The sequence below is a fragment of the Ornithodoros turicata genome, chromosome 1 (assembly GCF_037126465.1).
Source record: "Ornithodoros turicata isolate Travis chromosome 1, ASM3712646v1, whole genome shotgun sequence".
Taxonomy (NCBI): domain Eukaryota; kingdom Metazoa; phylum Arthropoda; class Arachnida; order Ixodida; family Argasidae; genus Ornithodoros; species Ornithodoros turicata.
In genome coordinates this window covers 30,074,679-30,094,108 of record NC_088201.1, presented here as the reverse complement: position 1 = coordinate 30,094,108, position 19,430 = coordinate 30,074,679, and the positions used below count along the sequence as shown (strand labels likewise).

Sequence of the window (19,430 nt, the reverse complement as noted above, 5' to 3'; positions counted from 1 at the left end):
TACCCCTCCGATCCGTGTTTCCCTGCTGCAACATCATACAACAAAAACTGAAAATGTGCAATGTGCAAAGTGAAATGTGCAAATGTGAAAATGTGCAAAGACCTGTAACTGAAGTTCCACTTTTGTTGCAATATGGACTTACTCACCAACATGTTATGTATAGGTGCTGACCGTCCCCGAATGTAACTTCCTAACGATACCCTGCTCCCATCACCATTTATCCAAGATGGCCGCGTTATGTCCTGAGGCCCAATGCTCTCCTGTAGACTTTCACAGGGTGCCTCACAAGGTAGACCCTGTTGCAAAAATCACTAAACTTAAAGAACCATTTGTTGATATGTTCCAAGTGCAGAAAAACAGACAAGCTGGTTAGAGTCCATAACTGAATAAAAAGAGCACACAAAACAAAAATGGACAACACAGCACAAACTTGTATTGTGTTGTCCATTCCTGTTTTGTGTGCTCTTTTTTATTAAACTATGCTGTTTGATTTTCTTTATTTATGTGAGACCAGCTTATTAACAATCAAGCAAACTTACATCAAACATATTATCTTTCTTAAACTGCTCTTCATCATCTTTTAATTTTTCTTCAGCCAGCCCTAGTAAAAAACAACAGCTTATATTAGTGTGCTAAATAACTCTCCTAGGATGTTGTGTAAATTTGCAGAATTTTACTGAGAGCATTTCAAGTCACAGAAATGGAACCTTCACGCTTGAGCGTTGAAAGATTCATAGTGGTGAATAATATGGCACTAATCTAAATGTATTGTAATGTTCGGGTAGCGGTAGTTCGGTAGCGGTAGTAGATAGTTCCAATATTCAGCTTCTCACAACCTATTTAGTACAGTATTGCATTTGAAGTAAATTATGCAGCTTCACAAGTCACTACTTACCACTTGTGTAGAATTCTTCGTCTGGAAAGATGACATTCTGAACACTCTGAAAACCAGAGAATTCGGCTGCTGACATGCCTGTAATACACAACAAACTGTGCAGTCAGCTACAAACTGCAAACACTGTCACATAATATTTTCTAGGTCTTACAGAGTGCATGCTACAGAGAGCATTTATTCTAAAATCATGGGATATCACCTGCATTTAATAGAGTAGACTACCCATTTTAGAGTGCTCCATAACAACACATTAATGAGCAATGGATAGTATTTCCACTTTCTCCATAGCACAAAAGAAAGATTAATGACAATAATTGTCTTGCCACCTATGAAGTCTCATGGTAGGGGACCCAGAGACACGGAACAAGAAGGATGGACGACAAATGTCGTTCCGTGTCTCTCGGTCCCCTACCATGAGTCTATACCAGCTTGCCTGCACCCTCTCCCTTCTTTCACCTACGAAGTGTTGCAAGATTTGCTCAAGGTTAAAAGTGCTGTTCAAATTAAACATGTGAAAAATTGATTTTTCTCAATGCCCCAGCGGTATGTACCAACCATACCCACAATGGTTGCTTGAACTAGTTACCTACCTACTGTCCGTACTTAAAGATACAATATTTCACTTTTTATAAGTATTAGAATGCAGTGACAATTGTGATGATGGTAATACAAACTTAAAGGGATGCTAAATAGTTCGAACATTTTCCAGTTATTACGCTTCATAAAAGAATGTAGCTCACAATATCCAAATATGTGCAATTCCTTTAGTTCTAGATAGCATATTTACCAAGGGTAAATGCTAATCTGCTCGGCTCTTTCCTTCCTTCCCTGCATCACTTAGCTACGTCACAAAGCTTCGACGTATTGCAACACAGTATTCCAGACATCAGAAATAAGCGACGTTTCAGTTGCCCCTTTCCAATGAGCGGGCTGCATTGTGTCAAGCTGTGGAGCATGAAGTGTAGCGTTTGTGGGAACACTGCAGTGACCTCACCAGAACGCACACAGGGTACTATGGAAACAGCACTGTTGGATATTCATCCCCACCCACAAAGTAATATTACGCTGCAAATGTAGTGAGCATGTGAGAGTTTTAGTGCCAATAATGTTTAGAAAACTTTCACTGCCAGCAACATAGCACAGTGCAACAAAAAAAGTTCACCTTGTACATACGAATAGTGCCCTTTTAAGTGTGTTTTGGATACACCTGTCAATAATCCTGATACAATACTAGTCACTGGATTGATCAAATCAAGATATTTTTTTAGCTTTTAAGAGGTGATAGACTAAAGTCAGACTAGACCACCAGGAGATATTCTGACATTCAGGGTTAGGAGAATCTAAGAAGCGACACGGCCACCACATCTACATACATGTCAACTCTCATCATTTTTCGTTTATTCATCGCACATCGCTTGAATGAACATCGCTTCCCGAGTCAGCTGTATCTTCATATGACACAGACAGATTTGGCTCTCTCATTTGAAATATGTTTACAATCTCACTGTTGGTTGTAGCTATGTTTTTGTGAAAGTTTTATGCTTGATAAGTTCACACAATACATTGTGTAATGACCAATACTACAAATTCATATTGCGTAGCACATGAACAATCTTTGCATTGTGCTCGTCCTCACTTTGTTGTCTATACTCTATGTTTGCACTGCCCCCAAATAGTCACTACTACTTGGGAAAAGAACTCTGCACTGCACTCTATTCCAAAACTATGTCATGTTGCAAGATTGTGGGTGAATAATAATTTTCTTAAGAGGGGATACCAGCGAAGCTCTGATTCACAATTTTTTCAGATGTAGAAGGTGCCACACGCACATCCGGGTTTCGGCATGGCGAGTGCTGTAACCAGTACCCATGCTACGAGTAACTCCATCCTCCGTGGGGGTGTGTAGTCCCAAAAATGCGTGACCTCCTTGGCTTTTGAGGAGCAGAGACCTTACGTTCCTGTTTGGGTTGCCAAGGTCAACTGAGCTAAAGAATAAAGGAGGTCCCGACGAATGCGTATTCTTCCTCATTGTTCCTTTGTGAGCTGCATGGCATCTTCTGATTTCTCGAGGTTATGTTATCCTAGCCTTTCACGTTTGACTTTCTCAATGCCATGGAGTGTTATGTTCCGTTCACCCGAGCATATGTGAAAGGCTTAATTTTACGATTTGGCTTATTTATATTCACGTAAATCAAAGTCAGTTTACCCAGTAAGTTCACCACGAGACACTAAATAGGAGTCCCCCTCTTCAATGATTCTAGACGTACCAAGAAACTCTGAAGCATGATAACAGGAGGTTTAATGACATGCAAAAAAAATTTTTTGTCTTGGGGTTCTCACAGTAAAACACTTTGCGGACGGAATTCTTTTGCAAAGTCAACTGTGGTGTGCTGATAAGAAATTTTGCAGTGTGCTGATTGGGGGTGGACTGTGTACACATTAATTTTATGCACTTGAAATAGAATTAGCACTGTACCGCGATTCCTCTACATCATAAGTAGCCACTAACGAGTGGGGCTGCGAGACACCATCGTTGCATTTTGTGCAGCCGCAGCCATTTCACCAATGTTGGCAGTGGTCTTTGTCTGTCCACACCAGTGACACTTCGCTTCATCAGATTTCGGGAACATCTTCCGGAACAGCGGTCACACGTGGTCAGCTATTCTCTGTGGCTGGTTGTGCTCAACCAAAAAACCCGTGGAAAGGCACTTGGTACATATAAGGAACACGTGCAGGTATTTCTTCTGTTTGGAGAGTGCCATCGGAGGAGACGAAACTATCGCACGGGACTGGACTGACGACGCACGTCTTCACGAGAAACACGGACACGATGAAACGTGCGATCTGCCGCGACCTCCAGCCATTGATGGTCATGCCATGAAACACGTGTTATGGACTGTCTAATTCTTCAGGAATGTGTTTGCGGAGCTTTTAAAGGAAAATGAGAGAAGAAAAGCCCAAGGCCCTAATTTTCTGGGAGATTCGAGAGCGCATCCGTACAATTGGGAGACTGAACGAAACTCTGGAGTCTCCTGGATAATCTGGGAGAGTTGGCTGGTATGAATCTCCAAACGTAAGTGTATTTATCCAAAGCACTCCGGACGGGTGAGTGTGCAAACAGATGCGCGACAATTGCTCACAGTCGAAGCGCTCAAGGAGAACAATTACACACTCTACTGGCAATAGGGTTATGTCCTATTTCGCCTAATCCAAGTTGTGAGATCAAAGAGGAGGGACGGGTGACTGGCGTTAGGCGAAAGGGGACTGTTGGCATGTGGGTGTTACGTACGGCCCCCGCCCCGATAGTACATGGTTGACGTCTGCATGAAATCTCATGTCTCATCAGTCGACAGCCCCACATACTCCCAAACAAGGACCCTTTAAATTTCAAAACAAAGGTGTGCGCAATATCACTAACATACCTCGGCAAAACTCACTCATGAGCATGCTCATTCATGCTCAATGCAGCGAATAAGTTGAGCATGGGTGACCAAACCGGGAGCTGAGCGGGGAGTGAGTGAGCATAGTGAGCATGGAGAGCGCATGGAGTGCATACGGAGAGCATATGAAGAGCTGACCAGGGAGTGAGTGAGCCAGCCAGCTGATAGATGAGCGGGAGCTGAGTGAGCCAGCCAGCTGATAGATGAGCGGGAGCTGAGTGAGCATGAGTAAGCAAACGGTGAGCTGAGCAGGGAGTGAGTGAGCATGAGTGAGCAAACAGAGAGCTCAGTGGCAGATGACTGAACAGAAATGAGCAGCAGTCACAAATGCCCATCTCTGATAACTGGTGGTGGTGGTAGAACTGCTTAGCCGTAGTCGGCCACACTCAGGTGGGCAACGTTATGACTATTCCAGGGGGGATCGTGCATCCTGGGCAGACTTCACAGGGAACTGTGCCAACATTTGTCTTAAAGTGTCTGAGGAAAACACAGGGAAAACACAGGAAAAACAGCCAGACAGTACAGGTGCAGCCCGGATTCGAACCCGGGTTTCGGGGTCTGATCACTAATAATGAAACAAATAGATTATTATCAAATAAAATGTTTTCAGTGATCGATGAATGGATGGATAGATGGATGAATGATTGGTGAAGATAAAAAGAGGGATTGGCTCCACTACAGACTAGATACAGAATGGGACCTACTACTTACAGGGGTTCTCAACTGGTGTAGAATTCCCCCCCCCTGAGGGGTTGGACTTGGGAATGTCACGGGGGGAATGATACAGTGTAACATTCACCTCCAATTGGTCCTTGCGTGCACTCAGCATAGTATATCATGCATACGACATCACCCTCGTAGCAACGCCTCGACGGTATGCCATGATGGCTCCTGGGTGCGCACGGTACTGGAAGGGCTATCTAGCATTAAGGGCACGCTCTTCACAATCACTATCAAGAAACTCAGAAGCAATAAAATACCCCCAACTTTTATGCATGTACTGTTTTGGAGTTAATATGGGGGGGGGGGGGGGGGGGGAATGCTTTGATCAACGACAAATGATGATGGTGGTGATGATTTAAGTTTTAATGGCAAAAGGGGTGCATGGATCAAAAAAGGTTGAGAACCACTGTGCTACTACGATGTAAAATCGTTAGCACACACACACAATTTTTTTGTGCAACTCAGATAATTGCATTTTGTGCTAATGTAGCATCTAAAGAGGTCTAAAACTGTCTAAAGGTGTCGCAAGGTATTTTCAAAATATGGAAGGCATCTTGCAGTGTTTTTCTTTTTTGTTTGTTTCGTAACATCAGTTTGTCGTAGTCTCTCAAGCTTAGAAGAGTTGCTTCCTTCTCGTTACTCATCACTTTTCAACATATATATCGACCTTGGCGCGGTAATTTATATGCAGGCACTTTCCTAAAGCAACTAGAACGGCCTATTTCCTGTCTATGGGCAATATCGATCGAAAACCGGCAGCCGGGTCATCTGGATACATTGTCATGAGCTCTGAAGGCAGCTGACCCCTCGTTTTCAGTTTCTGCAACTATTCACAAACAGCATTGTACCAGACAACTTTCATACACACGTATTTGAGAGAGAAGATATGATACCGAAACCATTTTGTAGTGACGTTGTTGGCCTCACAAATGTTGGCAGCGTCACGACTGCAGCCTAATGATGGGATGAACTGATGTGATATGACAGGAGATGAGGTGGGAAGCGATCATATTCGATAGATATTTTGCTATAGCTACTGTGTGAGCATTAATAAATATGGCAGGTTGTTTATTGTTGAAAACACACCATTTCAAAGATACATTCTTTTTTCTTCTTTTATGCAGACATACGCAGATGCAGTGTTTGGTATGTGCTCTTATGTTAGAGAAAACAACAAAAAAGGAAATTCACTACATAATTCCCTGACCAAAATGGTGAGCAATTGTCCGGCTTCAGCGCTTCGACTGGGAGCAATTGTCCTGGATCCGCCAGTAGCTAAACACTTGGACAGTTACACTTGAAGTGACACACATCAGCAGCACTTTCCGACATTCACTAAATAAGCATATTAGTTATAAGCTATATGATCTAAAAAGTTCAGTTAGAGCTACAGAGCAAAAGCTATCTGAGCTTGCAAGTTTTAGTTATATTTATTAGAGTCAATAATAATAAATAAGTGACTCTAAAGTTTCGCAAATTTGTCTCCCACAACCCTTTCCTCGGAAACAATGCATGCATTTTCTTCCCAAGTGCCACACGACCGGGAGAAACAAAAGTGGCGTTGTCACAGTCACAGTAGGCTTTGCAGCATGCTTGAGACCACGAAATAAGTCACTGTGAATATGAAAGGCAGTGAAACAGTAATATGTTTCGTACCATTCGCAGCCTGCATTAACTTACACTGATATGGTCAATGCCCATAATCCATTAAAAACAAACAAGGCTTGTACAACAGACACCCTCTCTATGACAAACACCTACAGAAAACTGATCAGGGTCAGCCATCGCCTTTCGTATCCTCCCAAAAAGGGCTTCTGATGGAGCCCGGGAAAGGGAATCTAGGAAAAGTTATTGGATTTACGGTGCTGCGTGGTGGAAGGATTTTTAGCTCACCTTTAGGCCGCGATATGGCACCACATGGAGATGAAAGATACTGTCACTAAGCCGCTTGTCCCATACCTTCATATTTTATGGTATTTCATGAGATCGGAGATCCGGATGCAGATGATCTTGGTATTAAAATGCTCTAGAAGGATTTTCGCTTTATTGCTCTGCCAAAGTTTTGTCTTGTATCCGTAAGTTTTGCAGCAGAGTGCTTTGTAACTTGAGTATCCAATTTCGGTAAATTTTCTATACTTCCGCTTAGAAATATGGATTAGGAAAATTACAAATTTTCTTCGAAGAGACAAAGCGGATTTCGAAAAGCTATTGAACAAAACCAGTGTCGTGAAAATCGGACCATTATTCACGGAAAGAAAGGGCAAAGTTTTTCCCATAGAAAATACATGGGGACGGGCAGGTGGTATCCACTTTTAACTATACTGAATTCAATACATTTTCATGCCCAGCATAATCAAAGCACTACTGCACCTTGTGCAACAAGGTGCTAAAGTGGCTATAGTCCTCTCAAGAACAAGCCTACCTTTGGAAATGTCTCCTTCAAACATGCTTGATCTGTTCCCAACTCCATCTGACTGTAAGGTATCCCATGCAACCATCTCAGATGGCTTGGCTGGAAGACAAAATTTGCACAAGTTACTGACATCTGTAGTCCTCAGACCACATGTAAACCAAATGATCTGCTATTCTATGCAAGTTGCACGTAATGCACTACCTAGGTGTGTCTAAAGTTGACACTTTTTCTTAGCAGGGAGTGCTCAAAAATGTATGGTCCCTTGGCTTCAAGCATTACTTCTTGGTTCAGATTATGTCAAGATATATGCACAAGAATCCAGTGCTCTAGGCAGATGGATAAGTCAGGAAATAATACTTTGCACAACAAAGTGTTCATTTGCTCAAAATGTTACAGAGTGCTCATTTAATGCAGCTACATTATGCAACCTGCTTGAGTTGATATTCTTGAGTAAGCAATAGACTACCCAGGCTTAATAACTACCACAAGCCAAGTTTGCTAACGAGTTGCCAAAAATCCCAATCAAAACATAATTACTAGGGGTGTGCGAATCCGAATATTTGAAGTCGAATCAATATTGAATCGAATGGGGGGAAAATGCCGAATACTGAATCTAACATTGAATATTCGTGCAAATTTTAGCCTTTTGCACTAAAAGTTTGCCATTTGTAGCCCATGGCTTAGTGTGATTTTTCTGTCACTGTCACAGAAGAGACACGCAATTCTTCTATGTGAGGCCCCTAGTCTTTAATTTTACATGATAGTGTTTCCTGCATTTCAGGTGAGTCTACACTTACTGGGGTAATTATCTTGATTTCAAAATTTGATGTCAGGCAGTAACATGTTACACAAATGAGGCTGTAATTGTTTTTGAACATCCACAGGTCACTCGTGAAACAAGCAATTTGGCATCCTGCCTCAGCTTTACCATGAACACCATCTGCTTCTTTGCTGGTGTGTGTATGTCTCGCCTGGGGAAGTTGTGTTGCTGAGAGTGTTGCTGCAGGCATTATTCAAGAGTCTTAACTTTTTAAAGGCAACCTCACACACATAAAAAAAAAAAAAAAAAAACGCCGGCACCGCTAAAGTGTACGTGGGAGGGCCACCACCCCTTCCTCAGGCAAAGTATATGCAATTAACTTTGGCTAACGTTATCTTAAACTAAACACGGTTCCGTCTGTGTTGGTCCTGCAGCACTGGCAATTTCGTAAAGCAGGTTTCACCTCATGCAGGGAAGCGTTAGGTGAGGACCACTTCCGCGGTGGTGTCGTTCATATTCGGGGAATAGTCAAATATCCGGAAAACCGAATACTGGACTACTCGATTCGCGAATTGAATACTTCACGAGTGATTTATATTCTTTCGAATTCGAGAACTCAAATATTCGCACACCCCTAATAATTATGCACCAAACGGTGACATGTGGAGAGGTATATAATTTGCAATGTTCGTCAAGAGTACCTAAAGTACTTTGCTCAGTATTTATTTATATACCTCCACGGCCGTTAAACATTACATAGGGGAGTGGGTTTACAATACAACTCGTGGAAATAGCAACACATGGATAATAGTATTTCGTACTTTACTCTAAAGTCCATTTGCAGTATGGTACTTTGTCCTGTAGTTAAAGTACCACCAATGCCAGGTGGTACTTTACATTAAGCACAGTACTTTGCCCATCAATAAACCTAAATATTCATGGTCGTTATGCTCTCATTTGTCAGTCCCATATACCTCCTTTGGTTCCACGAATCCAACACATTTTCATTGCCACATTGTTTAATAGAAAATTCAGAAAATGCTTGAGCACAATTTTGCTACCTCATTTTGGGAAAATATAGATCACACGAAAATATTTTTTATATTAATCTAAAGGTAATTATGGATACCTTTTGTGGTGTCATAGATGAGGCAGTGTAGCATGTATGTTAGGCAAAATCATTGACACTACTGGTTACTCAAAACTATACCCCATTTTTATAAAAAAGGCTGTGTTCATTCATTGTCACACATCTTTCTAATCATATAAATAATGTGTATTTTATGAGTCTACAACCATGATTACAAAGCAGAAAACCAAATTGCTGCTCAGCGCTAAGAAGACGAAGACATAAAGAGAGACACACAACACATGCACTACTTCCAACTTGTTGGAAGTAGCGCATGTGTTGTGTCTCTTTCTTATGTCTCTGTCTTCTTAGCACTGAGCAGCAATAGGGTCCTATACCAACAAGTCCAGATTTCATCACTCTTCAGAAAACCAACACTAGTTTCTCAAGATCCTCCACCTCAATGGCTGCTGTATGGATGCTTGTGGAAAACATTTGTTATTACATGCAGTCAAAATTTATTGCAGCTAACACTGATTATAAATTACTGGTTATGGATGTTCAGAGGATTCGTTTCCAGATAACAGAGGAGGCTAGACCTCAATAAACTCACAATAATGCCATTGGCTGCGCCCTTCTACCTTCTCCCCTGCCTTCCTATGGGATTTGATAAATTAGGGAATGCACCGTGGAAACAATAATCTATGAACTGATGCTTGGAAAGTAAGCTATCCCTTTAATGGGAAGAGTGCCTACATTTCGTTTTTTCTGTCAAATACAACAATTCAAACACATAGCAGCAAAGAAAGTAGCATGTCTGATATGCAGGAAAAGTACCTGGTTTGCCTAAGCTTGCACTACTAACAGAAGTCGAGCGGGCAGAAATTTGTTTGGGCTGGAAGGACACCTGAAAAAGAATTAAACATTATAAACAAGCAGTACACCTACATATATAGGAAGTTTGTTTTGGCAACCAATGTTTTCAGCATATTTGTTATCGTTAGGGTCCTGTCCTTCTAGTTACTGCACGTGCCATTCGGTTTCAGGAATGCGGCACAGACGTTCCAGAGGTTCATAGACTTTGTCCTCTGTGGGCAGATTTTCGTCATGGTTTACATTGATGATATGCTCATTGTCCCCACAGGAGCATGTCACCATTTGTATGCAGTCTTCACAAGGTTACCCAGCTCCTGCCTCTGCCTACATTTGCAGTCAATCTTCCGCCTGAGCAGTCTGTGCCTCACCAGGACTTCCTCAACTGACTATAAGTAGGTCTATCCTGATTTTGACCTCTCCCAATGCAGACTTCCTCTGGCCGTTTACCATACATACACATGACTGACCCACTGCAACATGGGCGTACCGAGAGGGGGCAAGGGGGGCCGTGCCCCCCCTGGAGCTCAAAGGTCGCTTGTGAAAAAAGTGCGCTCTTTAGCCATAGGTCGTAATGATTATTCTCAGATATCATAATAGGAACCTCTCAACACCCGCACAGTCCGCCTCCAGAAAAAGAGGTGGTGGTGGTGGGTGGGTGGGGTTTGCACACTTGCTCCCCCCCCCCTCCCCGGAAAAAATCCTGGGAACGCCCATGCTGCAACACACATATTGCTATGAACGGACGGTGTACGCAGGTCCCTACAGTCGTCATGTACCTGCCCCACCCAAGTCATCGAAGCTGGCAACAAATACCAGAGAACATAAATCAGTGGCAAAGACACCACATGCATTGATTGCCTTAAGCTAGCTTATTTTGAGCACGACCCCCCGCTGCGACCTGCGTCCTCCCTTACAGCACCATCTTCATTCATTCCTGTCACACACACCCACATGTCTCCTGGATAGCTAGCCTACACTGAGGGGGAGAGGAAATCTGTAGCACGAGCAGCAACTACAAAGACGAACATCAAGGATGTTGCATGGAACATGCGACCGAGTCAAAACACAATCAACCTTATCAACCATCGGTCTCCTACACAGCCTTCCATGCACATTTGTGTAAATAGCAACCAGGGTGTAGCACTCGAGCCATGCATCCCCACTAGGGGTGTGCGAATCCGAATATTTTAAGTCGAATCGAATATCGAATCGAATGGAGGAAAAAATTCCGAATACCGAATCGAATATCGAATATTTGTGCAAAATTTACAATATGTGACTTTCGCACTAAAAGTTTCCATTTTGTAGCCCATGGCTATAGTGCAATTTTTCTGGCATTAACTGTCACAAGAGAGACATGCAATTCTTCTGCTAAAAGCCACTACTCTTTAATTTTACAGAGAGTGTTTCCTGCTTTTCAGGTGAGCCTACACTTACTGGTGTACGGGAGCGGTTACCTGCATTTCAAAATTTTATGTCAGGCAGTAGCATGTTATACGGATGATGTTGTAATGGATTCAGACAACCACAGGCCATTTGTGAAACAAACGAATTGGCATCCTGCTTAAGCCTTGCCATGAACACCCTTTAGTTTCTTTGCACTGGCCCTAGGAAGTTGCACTACTGAAATTTTAGACGTAAAGGACATCTTTAAGACACCCTTGTTCGTGAGATGTAGTCATTATTCAAGTGTCCGAACTTTTTAAAGGCAACCTCACAGACATTAAATCAAAGTCCCTCGTCGGCACCGCTAAACTGCATGTGGGAGGGGAGCCACCCCTCCCACAGACGATGTCTACAAAACTAACTTTGGATAATTTTATCTTAAACTAAACACAGTCCCGCCTGTGCTGGTCCTGCAGCAAGGGCAATTTCGTAAAGGAGGCTTCACCTCATGCACGGAAGCATCAGGTGAAGCCCACTTTCGGGTTGCGTCGTTCATATTCGTGGAATAGTCATTATTCGAAAAATCGAATATTGGATATTCGATTCGCAAATCGAATATTTCGAGTGTTTGATATTCGATTCGAATTCGAGAACTCGAATATTCGCACACCCCTAATCCCCACTGACGGCAGTTAATGGAGTAGCAGTAGAGTGGAAATGCTGCAAGATCTCGAGGGCAACAGAAACCTGGTTGCTTCCTATTAGGTGAGTCATGTAGAGAAAATATGCTTTATGACTTGTATATGTCTGTTTCATGCAAAGAAACATGTATTGCCTATGACATGTATTCACGCACAATTTCTTGTGTTGTCAACTTATTCTTTTTTGTTGTGTGTATCGCGAGGCTGAATTAAGTGGCATGTATCATCCATATGCAAGATTGTAGGTTTCAGTTGTGCTTTTTCACTGTCTAGCTTTTATTTCTACACCACTGTCAAGACCAAGGGTCCCAGGACCTTGTCAAGCTGCACTGTGCAGCTTTTCGTCCTGGGTTTCCCCACTTTACTGAGTGAAATAAAATGAATTGAATTGAAACAAAAGCCAGACATTTCAATGGCATTCGTTTAATTCAATTCATTGGCCCCACCAGAACTAAGCATACTTCTGCATTGGATAATTCTGCTATGCTTACCTGAGAGTGCCGTGAAATGGTAGTATCCTGAACATCTATCCCTTTGAAAATTTGTGAGAGGTCAAGAACGCTGGCATCGGCTAAAGGGTTCCTAACAAGAGACTGTGATACCGAGACCTGTTGCTTACAGCCAGCCATCCAAAACTGAGATGTGGTGGCCCTAGAGAGCAATGCATCACCAGTGAAATCAACAAAGCGCATGGCTCTAGGCACAAATCAATGATTTCGGATTAGAAGCATCATACACTGGAAATTTAAAACTATCTATAAACTTAGACCTAACAATCAGGTTAATCATAAGTGAGCACAGGTGTTGGTATACTAATTGCAGATACCCCCCCAGTTTGCGACATACGGGTAGAAATTCAGTGTAACTGCACATGGAGAGTACCTACATTGTCAGTGTGCCCATGGGTAGTGTGGATGTATCTGCAATACTTGCACGCAATTCTCCACCATCCATATGTTTTCTCCATTCCATTCTCCATTTCCCCATCTTCGTGCTGACTTACGCATTGGAGTTGTCAACCAACTTAGTTCTACTAACTGATCAGTAGCACAGGCAATGAAACATAAAAGGACAAAGACACCATGCTAGCATGGTGTGTAACTGGTAGCATCTCTAACTGAAAATCAGAGGGCTTATTTTTTTTAAGTTCCACGATAGCGCCACGAAGCAACTGTGGCTGTGAGTGGCATACAGCAGAAAGGAGTGGGCTAGTATGCATCCTGGGCAGACTTCAAGGGGAACTGTGCCGACATTCGTCTGGAAAGTCTGCCGGAAAACCCAGGGGAAACCTTAGACAGTGCAGCCGGAGCCGGGATTAGAACCCATGTGACCTCCCAGTCTCTGCGTGGAAGGCGATCACCCTAACCACTACGCCTTCGCTAGCTGGTAGAGGGTGTGTGTTCGAATCCCACTGCTGGTGCCTTTTCATCAACTGTCATTCATTACACAATTTTTACTTTATTACTCAAGTTTCATTCTAAGAAAATACCGAACAATGTGCACATTTCTTGCGTAAACGTGAGGTCATTTGAGCTTTCACTGGAAGCAGCACTTCTAACATTCCAGTAAGTTTCAAACTTGTTTATTCACTAAGCGTAAGAACTGCAGACACCCCAGTGTCAATGGGACTAAGGGGCCGTGCCCTACAGGCATTCATGGGTAAGTTACTGAAAAAAGTTAGTTACCCCACAAAAATAATAACTGAGTCACAGTTACTCTCCTTGAAATATAACAAGTTACAGCTACAGTTACCATGTTAAAGTAACTAGGTTACTTTACAGTTACATTTTTAAAAAGTCGAATAAGTGTAACCACATAATTAACTGTCGTAGCAACTGTACTGTCCAAGCGTAATTATACCATGTTATAAATGCAGGATTTTCTGTGGGCCAGTGCAAGGCCATGGGAGTTAGTCTAAGGTCATCCTGGCTGCGTATGAGATGACAAAGTTAGCGGAATTTGTGCTCGGGGGAAAAATGGCAGGGCATTTGAAGCCCCGACTAAACTTCGCAAGAGAACTGACACCAGAAAATATTGCAATACCTGACTAACTCAGTTACAGTTACAAGTTACTTGTCACTTAGGTACATCCTACCGAAGGCTGCGTACAAGAATACATATAAAAAACTTAGAAAACTTTGTTCGCATCCTTTTAGCAGCAGTCGCACAAACCAGCATAGTCGATTAGCTACCTGCATAAGAAATATATTACATACAAGAAAATATTCGTGAGTACAATGCAAATAGTTACCTGAGAACAACAGTTAGCAGTTCTCACAGATTGAAGGGTGCGGATATGAAAAGCAAACTGATGCGATGCATTGCATTAACAGAACTAATCTAAATTTGAATGCATCCTGGTGAAAAATTGTACTTGTTTCAATATTGAAGGAATAAGGCAGCTCACAATCAAGACTGTTTGAAGTACGACAAATATAGGTGAGCACAGGTGCGGGTGTACCCACACAGCTTTCCTATTTGTGGATAAAACATCCGTGTCGCTGCGTATAGTTCGAAAAAGAACTAGTCTACTCGCACTGCATCTGCACATACACACTGCAGGTGGCACGTCTGTGGGTGAGGGTGCAAACTTACTTACCTGTGCACACCTCTAACTATAATGCACACACAAAGAGAAGGAGACTTGCTGTTTAATGGTACAACAACAATGAAGGTCATAGACACTTACCCTCCAATTTCCTCAATGCCTTGAGATAACAAGTCTTTAGCAGTGGCATTTCTGGCTGTTGACAAAATCCAAAGTGTCCAAATAAGTTAACTTCACTGGTCATGCATCCAAGCTCCCTTGCCATATGCATGGCTCCCACCTGATGGCGACTGACGCAATGTCACAACGTAAGCGGTGACATCAAGAAGTGTCGGGAGACAGCATGCTTTTCGCGTTCTCACTAAAACAGAAAGCTCTCCGCTGTGTCTTGCGGTTGACATCATCCTTCTGGATATTTCCTTGGTTCGCTCTTGTTTCAATGAGTGCATTGGCACCCATAGTGGCACACAGTCCCACCCATTGCGATACTTTTGCAGCCCATCATGTACTACTTGTAATGTTCTTAATAGTTCAGACATAAAGGAATCAAGGAAATATGAAGCAGCAGCAGTGACAAAGGCAAAAATTAAGAGACAAAAAATGAGAAGGCGTGGTTAGGACACAGTCATCTTGCTGATTACGAGATCACCTCATTGGTCAAAAGAACATCAGTCTTGTGAGCTCTTGTGAATGTCACGTCAATTTTTGGCATTTCCAACATGTCAATTTGCTTTGCTCTGACATATTTCACAATGACGGACATGCGCTACTACTTCCACTGCATACAAGTGACGTTGCACCAGGTGTCATCAAGTGGGAACTGGCCGTTACTCTCATTTCACATGTAACAACATAAACAGAACAGAAGTGGCAGTGGGAATATAATCAGAAATATACATTACCATTTGTTGGAGGAAGCACTTTTACAATACTACGGCACACAGTGTCAGAAACTAATAAAGACAGCCGTTGCTTGCTTTCTTCCAGAAATGAATTCATTTTCTGAAAGACAAAACAGGAAAAGATGAACTCAAACAAGCCTACTTCAACCATATCGTCACCTAAGCATCGTTAAAAAAATTATAGACAAACATAATCAAGAGCACTGCCAATTTTTATTTTCAGCTATTATCTACCCTTAAGGATAGGAAGTGCCTACACAACTGGAATATATGTAGTTGAAAATCTTTCTGGTATACGGCAATATTTGTGGCGTTATACATGCAAATTAGAATTTCTCTCAAGCTTGGCAGTTAACACCATTATTTCATGTTTCTTTCATGAATGTCCTTTTGAATTATTACTATCTGATGACTGTAGTGGTTGAATTACATATTAGTGGCACAGGTGAGCCCAGGTAAGTAAATTTGTACCCATACCGCACACACTGTGTGTGAGGAGGGTATGTCAGCAATCTCCATGGACACAGTGCGATTGTACATGCATTTTCCCTGCAACCCGCAGCAACAATGAATTTCTACACACGAATCTCAAAACTGCATGGGTTAATAATTGGTGTCAAATCTGTCAGCTACTTAAATAGAAACGACAGGGGTTTCTAGTGAAAGGTTAAATGACCATGGAATTATGCCTAGGGTTCCTGGTTCCCGGAATTTATTTTTTTGAAGTTTTATTATTTTCCAAGAATTCAATCTTTCCTCATTTATCTTTTACAACTGAGTTAATACCCAAAATTGGGGGGGGGGAGAAGTGACAACTGTAAAATGACATACTCATTAGAAGAATGAGAAGCCGCCTTGCAAAAACATTTACTGTTATGCGGCAGAACTTGTAGACAACATCTATCACGATCATTGCGCGATATGAACATTGCAAAATCCAGATATTCATTGACATAGATGCGAGGCAGCATTCGCTTGGGTCCCGCATTACCATCTGCATTACATCCAGTTCCCTTTCAAGACGAAAATTTGTGTGTTATATGTGCTCCATTGTCCACCATGAGGAGCAGGGGAAGCATGATTCACAAAAAAAGGGAGAGGAAAACGTTTTCCAAATGGACCTGAGACCTCACCAAAATGCCCTCAAAGAGCCCTCATGTTGAATATAGCAACTAAATAGAGTACCATATTGAAGGACTCTAATGTCAAGGTGGCCTAGGCAAGGATGGAGTTCACTCGCATTACATGGAACAAATTGTGCACTGTTTTGGATAAATCTGAAAACCCAGAATCAACGACATATAGAAAAGTATACTTTTCCAGGTATTTTTCGTGATGAAAACTAGAGAACATACTGAAGTTAATTACTAATTTGTTAGCAAGAAGGTAGCAAAACTAGAGCTCAGTGGGTGCCAGGTTCCTGCGGACTACGGGCTTACCTGTATTACCTGTCAATGCATTGTGGTAGCACCTGCATTATACCCATGATGACAGCACTGAACTTCTACTTCCAGTGACACTGAATTTTAACGCCCATATCACAAAACTATGTGAGTATCTGCTGGCACCCATGCTCACCTATAGTTACAAGCAACTTGAACTTTTAGACTTTGTCCATAAACTCTGGAATGCATCGGAAAAACTGGAACAGCCTTTAAAATGTCCACACCCAACAGCAATTTTGCATGAACAATGGCAACGAATTGCTAATGCAATTTGTCTCAATATGTACCTAGTAATTAAAGGGGGCATTAAAATAATAATAATTACTGCTCTTTGTCTTCGTAAGAGGAGAAACGTTTGTGAATTATGCATGAACTGAACCGCAATTTCCACTTACCCTCCTGTCTTTTTCTCAAACAGCATGACAATGCAGAGCAGCCTCTCATTGGTCTACTCAAACGACTTGCCCAATCATCATGGGACATCGTTTCAGGAGACCAATTGGCAGGCCACTGTGCATTATCGCACTAGTTGAGAAGGCAATATGAGGGAAGGCACAAACTGCGGTTTCGTTTGTGCATACATTACAAACGACACAAGAGAATATTCAGGTTTCTTTTGTGCTAGTGTCTAGGTAACGACATCTTTCATTCCACAAGGAGAAATTTTTGCATTTTAGTACCCCTTTAAGCTCTCACCAAGACATAGCAAGTAATTCTGGACACACCTCATCGTCTTTTCTCGCAGGTTTTCCAAGTGAAGTGCAAGGTCCGTCATAGGTTCCTGGAAGGTTCACCATAGGAGGTTGGATGTCAAATATATTGTCCAATGCAGTAAAATTACTTTCTAGAATATAACCTGTTGGTGCATACCTGCAGCGGTAGTCTCATGTAACATTGAAGGTGACTCATCTGTGCTAGTGAAGAGCTTGTTTCTAACACTGTGCATGCCTTGCTGGCAAGGTCTACATCTGCTTGAGTAATAGTTCACTTGTTTTAGCATTGATGTCAAAAGTTAGAACAGTTAAATAATAATCACTATTATTGCGACAACAAAGTGTTTTTGTGTTTCGTAATTCACGTTAAACTGCATTATGCATTGCGTAAAAAAAAGATAATTTGCACCAGATATACTTAATCTGGAAAGTTAACCAACTGGTGGCTAGCACATAAACAGACAAACACAAGACCTCCCACGCCTAAGAATATCGAAAGATCGAAGTAAGGCAGTTGTTGACAAAGACAAACAGAGGCGGGGATCAAACCCACGCCTAATATGCCTAATATGCTTGCAGGTCAAATGCCTGCTGAGTGTGTCCTGTCCATCCGAGAGAGGTCCATTGAAAAGACATGCCAGTGTGGTCTGGGTCTGTAGCCTTCAAATTCCATGACTTTTCCAGGTCTTCACTGACTATTTCAAGCAATTTCCCTGACCGAAACATGAAGGAACTTGGTGCCTGCTGCTATGATTTGATAACCCCCCCCCCCCTCCAGATCCTTCATAAAACAGGTCATTTATTGAGAAATTAGTAAAACTCCTACTCGACTACTTTGACAAATTCCCTGACAACCCCTGACTTTTCCAGTGACATCAAAATTCCCTGATAATTCCCTGTTTTCCAGGTTGGTAAACACCCTGGCGGTGTAATGGGTAGCACATTTGACTGGCAATCAAGAGGTACTTTCAACGTACTAAAACATGCATTTGGTGCGAGGATGACAACTTCAGTATGTGGCAAAGTCCATGAACAACTGGAAATGATACATGTTGATTTCAAAATACATGTGTTCCATATGTTTTCAATATCTCCTTGGGAATGCATGTATTAGTCAGTGGCATGCGACTTACCTGTTAGATGTCTTTCTTGCAGTCGAAGTTGCTTGAGGGGAGCGCAGCAACCCGGACAAATTTGACTGCTCAAATATAGACTCCCGCGTCTCCATCACCAGCTCATGAAGGCATGTAAGCAATGTAAGCTCATATGACCGTCACTGTGTCAAACCACAAACCGTCAAGAAGTGCAGTGGCGTTTCCATGTTTAAACGGCTATGCCAGAAACGGAACATGTAGGAAGCCGCATTAATTTTGAAAATATAGCCATCCCCAAAGCAACATCACAGCGAGCCACAGTTGGACTACAAGTTTGTGTTCAAGGCCAATTGTTGGGAACGAGACTACCGTGAGAAGCCGCCCGCCATTGGCCATTACTAGTCTATGGAACCTGGCTTTGGCCATAGCTCTGGCTAACCTCAAATAATGGATTGGCAGCGGCCA

General features: G+C 42.3%; 1 protein-coding gene across 2 annotated transcripts in view; it reads right to left on the bottom strand.

Annotated features, from left to right (window-relative positions):
* Nucleotides 1-19,372, bottom strand: part of LOC135377831 (uncharacterized) — a 68,263-nt gene extending 48,891 nt beyond the window's left edge. For both annotated transcript variants that reach the window (XM_064610533.1, XM_064610534.1), the window contains exons 1-11: nucleotides 19,005-19,372; nucleotides 18,029-18,126; nucleotides 17,884-17,939; nucleotides 15,714-15,813; nucleotides 14,953-15,007; nucleotides 12,755-12,914; nucleotides 10,138-10,207; nucleotides 7,481-7,570; nucleotides 896-973; nucleotides 540-601; nucleotides 147-296 (exon numbers count right to left, since the gene is read on the bottom strand). In XM_064610533.1, the coding sequence (XP_064466603.1) occupies nucleotides 147-296; nucleotides 540-601; nucleotides 896-973; nucleotides 7,481-7,570; nucleotides 10,138-10,207; nucleotides 12,755-12,914; nucleotides 14,953-15,007; nucleotides 15,714-15,813; nucleotides 17,884-17,939; nucleotides 18,029-18,126; nucleotides 19,005-19,099 (1,014 nt within the window). In that variant the 5' untranslated portion in view covers nucleotides 19,100-19,372. The remainder of the gene's footprint in view (nucleotides 1-146; nucleotides 297-539; nucleotides 602-895; nucleotides 974-7,480; nucleotides 7,571-10,137; nucleotides 10,208-12,754; nucleotides 12,915-14,952; nucleotides 15,008-15,713; nucleotides 15,814-17,883; nucleotides 17,940-18,028; nucleotides 18,127-19,004) is intronic.
* Between the last annotated feature and the right edge of the window lie 58 nt (nucleotides 19,373-19,430).